Source organism: Chlorocebus sabaeus, chromosome 21, assembly GCF_047675955.1.
Source record: "Chlorocebus sabaeus isolate Y175 chromosome 21, mChlSab1.0.hap1, whole genome shotgun sequence".
Classification (NCBI taxonomy): domain Eukaryota; kingdom Metazoa; phylum Chordata; class Mammalia; order Primates; family Cercopithecidae; genus Chlorocebus; species Chlorocebus sabaeus.
The window spans coordinates 76,636,895-76,652,377 of NC_132924.1; the positions used below are offsets into that span (position 1 = coordinate 76,636,895).

General features: G+C 39.1%; 1 protein-coding gene across 2 annotated transcripts in view; it reads right to left on the reverse strand.

Annotated features, from left to right (window-relative positions):
* Positions 1 to 15,483, reverse strand: part of RELN (reelin) — a 516,825-nt gene that overhangs the window by 91,594 nt on the left and 409,748 nt on the right. For both annotated transcript variants that reach the window (XM_073009223.1, XM_007982474.3), the window contains exons 29-34: positions 12,084 to 12,241; positions 10,645 to 10,852; positions 8,951 to 9,027; positions 3,385 to 3,543; positions 3,008 to 3,196; positions 2,045 to 2,318 (exon numbers count right to left, since the gene is read on the reverse strand). In XM_073009223.1, the coding sequence (XP_072865324.1) occupies positions 2,045 to 2,318; positions 3,008 to 3,196; positions 3,385 to 3,543; positions 8,951 to 9,027; positions 10,645 to 10,852; positions 12,084 to 12,241 (1,065 nt within the window). The remainder of the gene's footprint in view (positions 1 to 2,044; positions 2,319 to 3,007; positions 3,197 to 3,384; positions 3,544 to 8,950; positions 9,028 to 10,644; positions 10,853 to 12,083; positions 12,242 to 15,483) is intronic.

Sequence of the window (15,483 nt, forward strand, 5' to 3'; positions counted from 1 at the left end):
GTGATGTGCTGCGTAACGACGTTTCTGTCGATGATGGACTGCGTTTATGACAGTGGTCTCATAAGATTATAATGGAGCTGAAAAAAATTCTTATTGTCGATTGACATCTTGATGATTCTGACCTTGTGTATGCCAAGGCTAATAATGTGTGTTTTTGTGTCTTAGTTTTTAAGAAAGAAGTTTTAAAAATTAAAGTTCTCAAAATATTAAAAGCTTATAGAATATAGAAAGAAAACATTTTTGTACAGATGTACAATGTGCTTGTGTTTTAAGCTAAGTATTATCACAAAAGAGTCTAAAAGTTTAAGAAAAGTTTATAAAATGAAAAAGTTATAGTAAGGTGAATTTATTATTGAAGAAAGAAAAATATTCTTTTTTAAAATTTAGTGGAGCCTAAGTGCATAGTGTTTATGAAGTCTATAGTAGTGTACAGTAATATTCTAGGCCTTCACATTCACTCACCACTCACTCACTGACTCACCCAGAGCAACTTCCAGTCCTGTAAGCTCTGTTTGTGGGAAATACCCTATACAAGTGTACCAGTTTTTAATCTTTTATACCATATTTTTATTGTACCTTTCCTATGTTTAGATATACAAATACTTGGAATTATGTTACAATTGCTTACAGTATTTAGTATGGTAAAATGCTGTACAGCTTTGTAGCTGAGGAGCAATAGGCTATATCATACAGCATAGGTGTGTAATGGGCTAAACCATGAAGGTTTATGTAAGTTCACTCGATGCTGTTCACACAACAATGGAATTGCCTAACAATGCATTTCTCAGATGTATCACCATCGCTAAGTGATGCATGACTTTCATATATCTGGATCCCGGCATCAGCTTATTCATTTAGTACCAGAGTGCTTAAAACACTGTAGATATTCAATAAGTGTTTGTTGAATTAAAAAAAATGAGTAAATGAGCTACAAGTAAGCACTATTTAAAGCTTTAGCAGTCACAGGAAACTACTTTAGGCTAAATACTAAAATGTTTTGGCTTCCTGAATTTTCCCTTGCCACTTGGTTGCACATGTCTGGATCAGGTTTGCACCAGGAAAACAGAAACCACTATAAATACTTAACACAGAAAGAAATTAATGCAAGGAATTGGATGTATAGAAAGTAGCAGAGCAGAGAAGCCAGTAGAAGCAGCGAGGAAACCAGAGTTTAGCAAAGTCAGGAGGCCACTTACTATGAGTCTAAGACTAGAGGGACACAGGGAGGAAGTGTTGCTGCTGGTGCCCAGGGACCAGGGTCACCTGGAGGGCCACCCAGAGGAGCCAGAACCACAGAAGTTGGCCAAGACGCAGCTGAGGCAGAAAGAAGGGGGAGGAACACCCTGATTTATCCCTTATTTCTCCCCTCCTTTCTCCTGCCAGTGTCTGACAGCAGATGTAGGAGGCTGGGAAACGCAACCTGCCATTCAGAACAGAGCACAGGAAGGGAGAGGAAAGGATCTTGGGGGGAGCACTCCCAGGAGGCAATCAGTCACCATAGTACCCGTTAGTTCCTAGAAACATCCTCCAATGATCCAAATGCCTGCACCACAAAAGTGGGAGCCTGCTGTAAGTCAGTACAACTCTTGAATGTGATCTGAAATGCTGGGGAGGGGAAGACAGATGCAAAATAATATGAGCATTCCAAAGGAACCAACCTTTTGTTCATATTGTGGTACTGAGATGAAAAAAAAACTAAGGGTACTCTCCAATATGTGGTAATTTCACATACTGCTTAGTGTGAATAAGTATCAGTCTGGTTTATGGGCAGAGACTTATTTTTACAACAGTTTAAAAATGGAATCTGGTGGGCAGCCTTTATGTTAGCAAAGAACAGAAAAGTTCAGCCTCGTAAAACTTTTGGTGCTCTCTAGCCACATTTAAAATTTGCAACCCAAAGCACCCTGCACTTTTTTTCTTCCTGGCACTTCCATGCATAATTATCATGAAAGAATAATAGAATCCCTAGGCCGAATCATAATTATTTTCAAATTAAGTGACAGGCACCCAACGTTCTGACATGTAGCCAAATGACAATTCTCACATGGTGGAGAGTGGAAGGTAGACAGTGATCCGCTTCCAATTCTGGAATCTTTCTGAGGTGTAAATTGAACTTTCCGTGTAGTGCAGACAGCCAATGGTTGGAGGAACACACTCTTCGGTGACAAGATGCCAGTCCTTGCCATTGTTCAGAGAATACTGGAGCTGTACACTGTGGGAGCTGCTGAAGGGCTTGCTACAGCCCATGCTCATTTCAAACTGCAGAAAGGTAGATGCTGACACATGAAAATCCCAGGTCTCAGCATAGCGAGGTTTTCCTGAAAAAAAAAAAAAAAAAAAAAAAAAAAGTGTAATGATAGCATACATGTGTGCCATTTTCTTATTTGGTGTTTATGCTTATAATAAACATTTTCAATAGCAAACAAAAATCACGGCGTATCTTTAATGCCCCATATGTGCTTTGACTTTTCTTCTTATGTTTTCTGTTTTTATTTGGTTACCACAGATTTGGAAATATGGAAGGCTGCTAATTTGAAAAGCATTACCACCTTGGAAAGGGCTAACATAGTGTCTTTAAAATACTGATATGTTACAGTTGTACATATTTTTGTGGTTACATGTGATATTTTGATACATTTATACAATATGCAATGGTCAAGTCAGGGTTATTGGGATATCTACCACTTCAAACATCTATCTTTTTTTAAACATAGAGTCTCAAGTCTACAAGGTATGAAACACAGGAATGTCTTCTCATAGATTTTTTTTTGCTCTTCTTTTAAGAAGCCTTACTCATATCATTCACGTTCCGTGAAAGACAGTTCCAACAAAAACCATCACTAGGATCACCAAGTCGTCTTAGGACAATAAAACTTCCTTTTTTTCCCTGAGAGCCACCCTCAGCATGGGTAATTAGGCACAGTTTTAGAAAGTTTCTTCCTGAGTTTTAGTTAATTTAGTTCTCAGTTAATCAAATATTCTCCTTTTATCTAGTGATAATATATACCTATGTTTTCAGTGAATATCAGAGCAGTATCCATGGAGAGACAGTCAATATCAACTTGACCTCCTTGGATTCGATACCAGTTGGCTTGCAAATCTATAGAGCCATCAAATTTGTCTTGAAATCCAGTTTGAGAGCTGTCATTCATTCCTATAAGAACATCATCCAAAGCCCACTGGGCTGAATGCTTCCCTGCAATCAGATGAATAAAGGCGGTTAGAGAAGGTTTGTTACATAGCAATATGAATATCTTTATGACAGTGATTTTAAATCAAATTGTCTAGAAATTGACAGCAAATTAAGAAACACACAGTGCAAGGTGGTTATGGATACTGCATGACCTAAAAGCTACCAGAAAGCTGGAGCGAGCAGTAAGTTACCGTGCTGTGGCTGCCACCATCGAAATGCTGTTGCAGGTGTCTTCGCCTCCTGTGGCAGGTCAATGGAAATGATCTGTGGTTCCAGGAAGGACATGAAGTCCAACTCTCGAAGCAAATGCCAGAGTATCCCATTGTCATTTGAATACTGAACAATAAGCCCTGAGTTAAAAGACATAAATCCAGTTACTTGGACACTTTCCTAGAGGGAAGGAACAGTATTTCTTAAATGGTGAGACTGCAGCAACCTCAAATTGTGTCTCCTAGAATAAGAGGGCATATTCGTGTAACTTCCAAGGAATGAATTAGTGGACCTGAAGGCTCATCAATTTTTTGACAGTTTCTAATGCACTGATTCCCAGGAAATGAAGGAAAAAATACATAAGCTCTTATAAGACTACTCAGCTTTGTATGAGTGATGAGTAAGTTGGTAAGGGGAACATAAAAACCCACTATAGATCATGTATTTGAATTTTAGATTCTGTTCTGAACATTACAAAATCTCATATCATTATTACATATTCAGAAGAAATATCTCAATCTCCCTGGCAAAAAATCAAGTAGTTCTTTGTTGCCGAAGCACAAGGCAATAGGCACTGCCTGGTCTGAAATTCTATTAAGCAGAAAGATCCCTTTACTCGCACTTCACACTTTGTCAGACCTTGGTCAGTGAAGCCTAAGTGAAACCAAATTATTAAGTGGCAAAGCAGAAAGGCTCCCGCCTCTCCAACGTTAGTCTGCCTTTTGTTTTTCTGTGTCACCTTTTCCCCTTTTCTTGTCCTAGTCATCCATGCCCCTCCTCTGTCACTAGGGTGATAAGATCCAGGGAACTGCACATTAACGTGTAAGGGACCTCATGTCCCTTCTAAAAGAGGGTGCAGAGAAAGCGTAATGTTGAATGAAAGGAAAAGGTTGCTAAGGATGAAATTGTGGGAATTAATTATGTACATATGTGTGTGTGTATAACTAGGTATATAAATCAGTGCCCGTGTTAAGAATAAGACTGTGCCAGCCTTTATACCCCCTCTTTGTTAGGAAGGGATAGAGTGGTAGAGGGTATTGATCTAATTGCCTATTCCATAATTTTCCTAAGACTGGCACTGCATATTCATAATTACGACTAGGGATACTGAACCACTTTTTGAATATTCATAGAAATTATGCTCAGTAAAGTTGTTATTTTCATTATTATTATTACTTTTTGAGACAGGGTCTCACTCTGTCACCCAGGCTGGAGTGCAGTGGCATGATTACAGCTCACTGCAACCTCTGCCTCCCTGGGCTCAAGTGATCCTCCCACCTTAGCCTCCCAAGTAGCTGGGACTACAGGTGTGTGCCACCCCGCTTGGCTAGGTTTTGTACTTTTTGTATAGACGGGGTTTTGCCATGTTGCTCACGCTGGTCTCAAAATCCTGGGATCATGCGATCTGCCTGCTTCAGCCTCCCGAAGTGCTGAGATTAAAGGCATGAGTCATTGCACTCGGCAAATTCTAACTCTTTTGGAAAATTATATATATATATATATATATATATATGGCTATATAGAACCTTTCTATTTCTCTATTCTTGACTAACAAGAATTTCTCAACCCTTTATCATGTTGGATAATTATTTTAGTGTCAAAAATATTATAATAAAGTGTAGTGCTAAAAGAATGCTGTTTATGGCTAATTAATTGCACGTGGAATTATTGCCACTACATCTGACAAAGGATGATGCCAGGAACAAAAATGACAAATATGCTAAAATTAGAAATCTCAAGATAATAAAACCTACTGTATTTGAAATGAAAGAACTCATTAGACTGAATGAGAGGATGAAAATATGTTCAAATAACAGAACTGTCTGGGGAGAAACCATGCTGTATACAGGTGTGGGGATGAGGGTTACAGGTTCTGTTGACTAAGGTGAGACCCACATGCTGGGAAAGGGACAGTCACACTAAAGTTCATGAAGAAAATGGAAGCAAGGCTGTCTTTATTCTAGTCAAGTTGAGGAATGTGTGGCATAAGCTCCAGTCTCCAAACTCTGACGTTGCTCAAGATATGTCCTATGGGCTTTTTAGTGTGATGTTGGATGTCTGAGGGTGCAGACACATCAAAATTCAGGTTTTCTTGTGGTTACTAATTTGTATTAATATGGTTTAAGTTTAATAAGATGAGAGAGAGGCTGAGATTGAGATTACTTAGTTATTTTGGGGTGTCCTAATCAGAAGGTAGATAATACTAGAAATGAAGCATCATGAGATAAACTGTCACTGGCTGGTCCTTTATAGTGCCTTCGACTCAAAGTATGGTCTGAGACCAGCACCTGCATCACCTTGGAACAGGTTTTATAACCTGTGATGGTTTAAAAAATATGTCCACACATTCTTTGACACTCCTCCCTTCAAAAAGTGGAGCTTAATTCTCCTCCCTTTGAGTGTGGATAGTCTTAGTAACTTGCTTCTAATGCATAGAATATGGTGGAAGTAATGGTGTGTAACTTTGGAAACAGTCATAAAAGGCATTGCCATTTATTCCTTGTTCCCTCTCAGATCTCTTGCTCTGGGGAAAGCCAGCCTACATTTAGTAAGGACATTTGAGCAGCCTATGGACAGGTCTACAGGGTGAGAAACTGAAACCTCTTGCCAACAGCAGAGAAGATCTAAAGACTTTTGCCAACAGCCATGTAAGCGAGCCATCTTGGAAGTAGATCACCTAGCCCTGGCTAAGTCTTCCAGTGACTGCACCCCTCCTGCCTTTTGTCTTGACTGCAACCTCACCAGAGACCCTGGGCAGAACCATTTAGCTAAGCTGCTCCCAAATTCCTGACTCACAGAAACTGTAAGATAACAAATATTTGATGTCTTAAGCTACTTAGTTTTGGGATAATTTGTTACGTAGCATACCACTCCAATCCTACTAAATCTAAATTTGCAATTTAACAAGCCTCCCAAATGACTCAGGTGCACATTAAATTATAAGAAACATGGCTCAGGAGGTGCATACTTCATTTGGTTTCTGCCTTCCTCCTCATTGGCTTTTTCAGGAGTGCCACATACACCTTCAGGCAGTAACAAGGTCTAAAGAGATGAGGGCCCCAATTCCAAAGGACAAAGAAGGAGAGCCTCCCAGATAAGAATGAGAGGGTCGAGGAATGCAAGAAAGTGAAACAGCAATATACATATCTCATATCACTTGCGAACCTCATTAGCCATGTCATCTAACACACTGTATATCTGAATAAACCAGGCCCTGTAACTCATCTACCGAGTGTTCAAGGCATGTGAAACACTTCTCTTTCTAAACAGCAGCTCCATCTGCGTTCTGCCCAGTCTTACTGAAAATAGCATAATTTTGATTTTAATTCCAAATATGTAAATTGATGCTTCAACTTGAGTAAGTAAAGAATCTCTACTTTCATCACTGGAAGAGATTTGTTCAAGGATTTAAGCAGATTTACATTTTAACAACCAGTTTTCAATAAAAGGCTAAGAAATGCCCGTGGGATGTGAATTATATGGCCGGCACTGAGTTTATGAAAGTGGCTCCAGACAAGCTGAGAAAAAGTTGCTTGTTACTAAAAGGATACTGAGGGCAATGTGCATCGCAGGGCAGAAAACAGCACTTGCAAACAGAAGGTCAATACAGAGCAAAGACTCCTGTCTATATTATACGATAAGCAGATGCTTTCTATTCTAACTTTCTTAGGATTTATTTTTTTAGGTCATACATAAATAAGGGTATGGATTTGTAATTTTCAGAAGGGTTATACACAAAAATTTCCCTTATATTTCAATGTATCAAATGTCACTTCCTTGGTGAGCCCCCACCCAGACTATTTTTGAGTCTAAATCAGCACCTCCCACTGCATAAGTTTACTTTCCACCTCACCAGGCTATTTGTTTCTGTCTAACCCTTACAATCTAACATTTTCTTACTTATTTCCTTTCTTGATTGCTTACTACCTGAGTCTTCTCACTAGAATGTAAGCTCCCCTGAGGACAGGGATTTACCCTTAGGTGGTCATTAGTGCCCCACTGGTTCTTCACCCTCTAGTGCATGGTAGGTTTATGCTTCTCTTCCCCTTCACCACACTTTCTCGTTCCCTCTGCCACATGGCTGGCAACATCCAGAATCTATGCGGCAGCCACCTCATTATTCTGGGTGCTGGAATGAGGACCTCGGGTGACTCATGAAGAAAATGTAGCACAGGGAAGAAATCATTTTATTTTAGCCCACTGATATTTAGAGGTTTATTTATTATTGCAGCATAACCTATCTCATCACGAGGGACATATCTGTCTTTTGGTGATACTGTATCAACAAAAGCACCTAGAACAATGTCTGGCTTAGAATAGATTCTTAATAAATATTTATTGAAGAGATTACGGAATGCAAAAACGGTCTATAAAACCTTCTATACTGCTTCAGTAAATAGATGACTTGGATAATTACTAGACTAAAAGTACTGAGATATTCAGTAAAAGTTATTAAAGCTTTCAGTTAGTGATAAGACAGCCAAGGAAATGGAGAGCTGATGAACACAGCTGCTGGTAGCTCTACTGACTAATAGGTACCGTTTAAGCCAATGTGTTTTACACAGTCATACTGAGATATTAACAAACTTAGAAGGTGCAAACTCTTCACATGTTGCTGAGACCACAGTTTGGAGGAGGACACATCTGAGAAACCTATGAATTTTGTGCAAGGAGTCAGTTCACATTCAAGTTCCCCTAAGGAATTATATCATATCTGTAGAGCTCCTAGAGGCCACCTATGCTTCAAGCCTTTTGCATTTCTTTCAGAACGGCATCATTTGAAGCCGAAGATGGTATGAGTGCCTAGGAAGGGTGGAGTTCGGCACAAGGAGGGAAGCAGTATAGTATGATGGTTATGGCATAAATTCTGGAGCCAGCGTGAGTGCTTTGAATCCCTGCTCATCCACTTATTTAGTGCACGATCATGGGCAGGTTACTTGACCTTTCTGTGCCTCAGTTTCTACATCTGCAAAATAGAACTAATTATATTACTTATGGCAAAAGGGTAGGCTGGAGATAAAATGAATTAACACCAGTAAAACACATGGAATAGTGTCTTGCATATAATAAGTCTCAGTAAAAGATAACATTTATTATTGCCAAGAACTTCTCCTACACAAGGATTCTGGTCTGCCCAGAATATAAGTTTACGGGCGGAACTAGACTTTGATCTGCATTCAGTAATGCCCTATGCGAACAAGTCTCTAGCTTCCATGCTAAATGTAAGAGTCTCTGATATTGTTTTAGGATTTTTTTTTTTTGTGCCTCCCTATGGATAGTATAGAGAAATAGGGTTCCCTAAAACAAATGTCACTTCAATTCTGCCTACACCCAGAGCAGTCATGATATATTTCAGGCCTAAGAATCTGTATAAGAAATCTTAGGGATCATGGCTCTGTGCAGCTGCCGATTCTACAAAGCAGAAGAGAAGAGAAGGAATGATTCAGGGTAAGGTATCAGTTTGCAAAATCCTGGCCAAACTTTGGGAGGAAAAAGGACTAATCTGCCAATAGTAACTGTCATTTCCAAGGAAATATAGCAGCTTACCTTCATTTCTAGTTCTTGGTTTGATGCAGGTAATACCTGAAGTTTTGCTTCCAATTTGTATATAAAATTGAACGAGTCTGGGGAATAAAAACTTCAGTTTACTTACAAATAAGAGTTTAGAAGAGTTTTAACCATTTGCTTTTTGATACTTTAGAAAGAAAACCTCCTGTAATTAGTAAGTACTACTTTCAAACTCAAAGGGCATATGACAAGCAGAAAATACATAAATTATAGTAAGCCAATTCGGTAACCATTTAGAAAAAGTTAATTAATATGACCATTCATTTTATTCTGTAATAATGATCTAAACAAAAGGAAACTGTTGAATATCACTTCATTGTGACAGTCTGTTATAATGTAATGGAATTACTGAAATGGAATTACATAAAATGGAAATTGAAATTCCTTAAATCTAGTTAACACTATCATTGGAAACTCAAGATGAAGATTTTTTTTTTTTTATTATACTTTATGTTCTGGGATACATGTGCAGAACGTGCAGGTTTGTTACATAGGTATACACATGCCATGGTGGTTTGCTGCGCCCATCAACCCGTCATCTACATTAGACATTTGTCACTCAGCCTGGCGTGCAGTGACACGATCTCAACTCACTTCAACCTCTGCCTTTTGGGCCCAAGTGATCCTCCTGCCTCAGCCTCCTGAGTAGCTGGAACTATAGGCATGCACCACCACACCCGGCTAATTTTTGTATTTTCAGTAGAGACAGGGTTTTGCCATGTTGGCCAGGAGCTGGGCTTGAACTCCTGACCTCAAGTGATCCACCTGCCTCAGTCTCCCCAGGTGCTGGGATTACAGGTGTGAGCCACCGCATCCAGCCAAGATGAGGAAAAATCTAACTTAAGAAGTTGAATACCATTATTTGTTTAGAGTCAGATAATTACCTGTCAGTTGCTGATTTAGACTCACTTGGCTAAATTTTTCACAGCAGGCCTTCAGTCAGTATGATGTAAATTATGCCTCAGTCCATAGCGACTGACAGAGAGTACCTGCTTGACAGGCACACCTCTGAGAGAACAATGCAGATGGAAAGGGATGGAAATTGAAGGCAGAAAAAATATGACACAGGACCCCAGTTTTGTGAGGATGTCTAAAAATTTTAAACATTTTTTTTCTATTTCCTTTCTTCCACTTCTCAAATAATTTAATTGCTCTTTTAAAAAGCAGTTTTATTTTAGGTATACTATTATTCCCTTTGATCTTAAAAACCAAACAGTTCTTTATTTTACCAGTAGGTGTCAGTATAGTCATTTAATATTTCTGGGCACCATTTTCAATAAGTGAATACAAATCAACTTAGATAAACGAGGATGCATCATTTTCGGACATAGAATGTAAGGTTGGAAAAATCTTTGTTTCACACAGCACACGCTAAGAATAATGCCAAATGGTTTTCATAATAACATCAAACTTTAGAAAATCAAGCTGGCATACCGTAGACACACAGGCCTTGGTGATGACCACACATGGATTCATGAATTGCGTCATGGTTTTTGTAGAAACCACCTATTTTATTGCAAAGCTAAAGTCATCTTCATTTTTACATATCATAATCAATATACAGAAACATTATTGTATAAATTCTCAATAACAGAACAGAATGTTTTAGGTTAGACCACGTCATGTGGTAAATAATATGTTTGTGAAAAAGTGTACTAGTTAATACTTCTTACCTGATGTTCCTGGTGTCCAGAGGGACCGTCCTGGCTTCCCTTTTCCCAGGGCCATTGAAGTAGAGAGATTTGCCATCGTTAAGTGTTCCACAGCCAGTTCCAACCTGGGCGCCTGTTATCTTGTACCACAGAGGGCTGAGCTTCCCCTCAAACCTATCGAACATCTCATTGTGATTGGGGACATTGGACACACAAGTTCCTTGTGCCGCTTCAGAAAAAAAATAGAGAGGAGAGATGCTTTGTTGGAATCATCAAATATGAGAAGGTCTATTCAACACATGGGCAAAGGAAGAATGTCCATATGGATTAACACTGGGGAGAGAGGCCACATGAAAATTTGGATCTCACAACTGTCGGTCTGAAAGACAGTCATCACTACCATCATCAAAAACACTATTCTGCCTGTGTAAGTTTTTATTTTTTGATAGAGACAGACATTGGGAAGACATTGGGAACCATACCTTTTCATAGTTCCTACTGCTGAGGATTTGTGTAAACTGAGAAACAGATTTCATTCACAATAAAATTTGCTCATTTGTTGTCCTATTCTAGAATCAATAGGGGCAGTCAGTCTCAAATTAAAAAAAAAATCCTTGAAACTGTGAGGGACAGCACTCTCCATAGAAGGCCTGCAACAACATATGTTTGTCTTTGGTCACGCGCCAGATGAAGGCTGGAATACTGAAAAGCTGGGAAGAAGCCTTTTGAAGTTGTCTCCAGGAAAAATAAAAAAAAAAAGATTTTGAAGCTTATAATATTTTCTCCAATTTTACTCTTTAATCTCAGCTCTTCATTTTTGCTTGTAGCAACATCCAAAGGTCACTGTGGTCAGAGATACTTTTCTCATAAAGTACTCTTTTGGCAGACCTGGGTTTATCATAAGATGCATTTTTATTTTTAATGTGTAAAATTACATTTCCTATAGATAGCGACGTAAGGGCTCACAGAGGCCGTGCAGCCACGCAGCATGTGGTTAAGAGCTTCAGTTTGGGGTTTGGAGAATGACTGCCAGGGTTTGATACTCAGCTCCAGCAACTCCCAGCTGAATGATCTCGGGAGAGTTACTGTGCCTCAGTTTCCTTAAATATAAATAGGGCTTACAGTACTATGACAGAGTTATTGTTAGAATTAAAGGGGGTGAAATAAAAAGAACCTCAATGTCTGGCATGAAGTAGGATCTCAAGCAATATGAATTACTACTGCTATGAATAATAAATCCTCTTTAGGAAATGAAATTTGTATTAGCATGTTTCCTTTCTGGGGCAGCTCAAAACTACAAAATATCCTAGCATCTCACGTGCCTGGGTTGCGAATTCCTACAATTCCTAGACTTGAAGAATAAATTCAGAATTTTTTTCTTTGGGAGAATAACATGAAACACAGCAACTAGAGATGACTATTTTACAATAAAACCCTCAGACACATGTATTTAGCCTTACCAGTATACCCCAGGTCACAGAAACACACTCCTGAAATGCAGTCCCCATGGCCACTGCAGTAACTGGGACAAGGCTCGGATATGTACACTCCATCTAAACCAAAGGGAGGCACGTTTTTCTGTGAGCTGCTCTCCTGGATCCATCGGAATCTGGTCTTGCTGTTGGGAAAAACAACACACCTGTTTCTTGTACCAACATCTCATATCAAAGCATTGGAATATAGAAAAATTCAGAAAAATTCAACAGAGACTTAATACTTATTTCAAAGTCATGTCTGCTTGACTGCACGTAACCTTCATAAGCTGTCTCTCTCTCAGACCTTTTTTTTCTTTTCTTTTCTTTTCTTTTTTTTTTTTTTGAGATAGCATCTTGCTGTGTCACCCAGGCTGGAGTGCAGTAGGGTGATCTCGGCTCACTGCAACCTCCGCCTTCCAGGTTCAAGAGATTCTCTTTGGGAGGCCGAGGTAGGCGGATCACAATGTCAGGAGATTGAGACCATCCTGGCTAACCCTGTCTCTACTAAAAATACAAAATGTAGCCGGGCACAGTGGCACGTGCTTGTAGTCCCAGCTACTTGGGAGGCTGAGGCAGGAGAATTGCTTGAACTGGGGAGGTGGAGGATGCAGTGAGCTGGGATCGTGCCACTGCACTCCAGTCTGGGTGACAGAGTGAGACTCTGTCTCAAAAAAAAAAAAAAAAAAAAAAAAAAAAGATTCTCATGCTTCAGCTTCCAGAGTAGCTGAGATTATAAGCATATGCCACCATGCCTAGCCAATTTTTGTATTTTTAGTAGAGATGAGGTTTCACCATGTTGGCCAGGCTGGTCTCAAACTCCTGGCTTTATGTGATCCGCCCACCTCAGTCTCCCAAAGTACTGGAATTACAGGTGTGAGCCATCATGCCCAGACTGATTTCTTTTTCAGCATAAATGTTTGAATATTTTCTCACCTTCTGCTCTTTTAGTAATAAAATCCAGAAAGATATTCCATTATTTTACTTAATTAATATTTCACCCTACTATCATGCTCAGTTTATGGATATCTGCAGAAGAGGCTGTTTGGGAACGTTTGAAACAATCTGTCTTTCTTAGGACAGATAAGGGAACTCTGGCTATTTGCTGTTGACATGCTTCAGGCGGGGAAGAGTTAAGTTTGTACTGACAGCTCTATTCACCTGTGCCTTCCCTCCCTTCCTCTTCATCTGTCATCTTTAAATCACAAACACCAGTTTTGACTGCCAATGAACAAAAGAAGGACCTGGTCCCAGTACTTCAAAACCCTGGAACACTAGTGGGCTGGGCTACTGCCCAGTTCTTCATCTTCTAGAACAATAGTTTTGAGGTTGCCAAACTAAAATTTGTCCCTATTGCTTTCCAATTTTTAAAATACATCTTTTCTTTTCCAACATATGGAAACATACACACACACACACACACACACACACGCACGCACACCCCTGTGATTTCATACCAGGGAAATATCTCTTCCTTCTCAGTTCCGCTATAATCAAAGGATGAAAATGTATTAGTATATATATATTACAATTTATTTTGCTGCCAATATTTATAGACTTTTGAGTTAATCCAGCTTCTTAGTACACAAGGATAAATAATCTTAAAGATTAATGAAGATTGTTAAAACCATAGATAAAGACGGCTCCCTCTCCCCTCTATTCTTGTGAGGATAACATGGCAAGATCAGAATGGATTTCTTTTTGGCTCTTCAAGTGGCTTTGGAAATTTGGCAGCACTGAACCATAACCTTGGCTTTTTCCTCCCCTTCATTATTTTAAGTTACCTACTCATGGCAACTTTATAAACTGTAACTAGTAATGTTGTTTATTAGGTTTAAAAATTTTTGAGATAATTGCCTATTAACATAAGCCCCAAGCCCCAGTTTCAGTGTAAGAGGAAGGTAAACATACAAATATATTTCCTTTGGAGCTAATTTGAAATATATTGGTCTTATTCTTTTTAAGGTAAAAAGAATTGAATTAAAGAAGTTTAGAAAAACAAAGCAAAAGTAAAACAAAACAAAACAAAACAAAAAAAAAAAAAAAAAAAGGTACGGTTGTCTTAGTGTCATGGACCTTGGGAAAATTCCTTCCCTTGGAGCTGAAACATTATTCAGCCTCTGAAGGTATTTGTCCTCTTGAAGGAAGTAAAGGGAAATAATGAATACCAGCATTTGTCAACTACTCTTAAGGAAAGTGTTAAGGCCCCTATGCCTCTTCCAAAAGATAGACTGCATGTCTGTGATAAATGAGGAAAACACGCCAATTCCCTAATACAAGTCCTCTTGGATTAGAAGTCATGCTTGCTTCTTCTTTTTTATGTTGCTATGATAGAACCCAGAGAAACATGGATCCACAGCATCTCTGGTAAGGGAAGTGATGAAAGAGAAAGGAAAACTTCTTTCCCCCACCCCAGGCTTTTTCGCCTGGGCAAGATGAGGGCATCTCTCCATCAGTTGCCCCATTTCATGGAAGAAACCAGCTCAGATTTGGGCCCAGAAGCATTCAGAGGGTTGAAGAATCCTAAGTTTAGGTAGAATTTTAGAAAAAGCTTTGGCAATTTGATACTGAATGAAGGACAAGTGAAATCCTTTGACCTGTCTCTGATTCTTGGGCTCTTACAGATTTTATTTTAAGAGAATCAAGTTCCGATTTGGCCAGAATGAGGAGGTATCCTTGTTTGCAGTTATAGATCCTAAGAATCCTATAGACCCAAGAAGCAGAATGCACTGTTACGTGTTTGAGAAGGTAAAAGACCCCAGGAGCTCAGTACTAAGGAATACTTATTTAGATTTAAAAAAGAAAAACACCAAAAGACTAATCATTTGGTTAATAGGGCGAGTCCGGAACGTGGTGAATCATAGCTGCGAGTCCTAGATAGAAGACTGTATTTCAGAGTGAAAGGGCAAGAGATGGTTCCTTTTTCCCTTCTTTCAATCTTTGCTAGTTTGTTTTTTGTTGAAAGGTGCAACTCAAAGCAATAAAGATTTCACTGGCCATGACCTCAGCACGCTTTGCTTCATTTCCATTTCTCCAAGTTATGTCTGGTTCCCGATGTCTACGGTCACTCTGTTCTCCTCTCAGTGGCAAAATCTTGGGATTGAACACAAGTGATTTAGCAACCTCAGGGTTTCTGGAATAGGCGGAAGAACTGGTAAATAATTTATTATAAAAACTAGTCACTGAGAGACCATCAGAAGAAGGAAGGAAATAAGTAGGCTAAAGTTAATAAGTATGTCTCAAGTCTATGCTTTTAAAGTAGAGGAGATACAGCCTTGCAATTGTGACTACTAATGTATTTGTGCACATGTTCTATTCTTGCCTTTTCAAGGAGACACAGAATGTGGAACAATGATTTCTTAAGTTACACTGGATACATTTTGGAAAA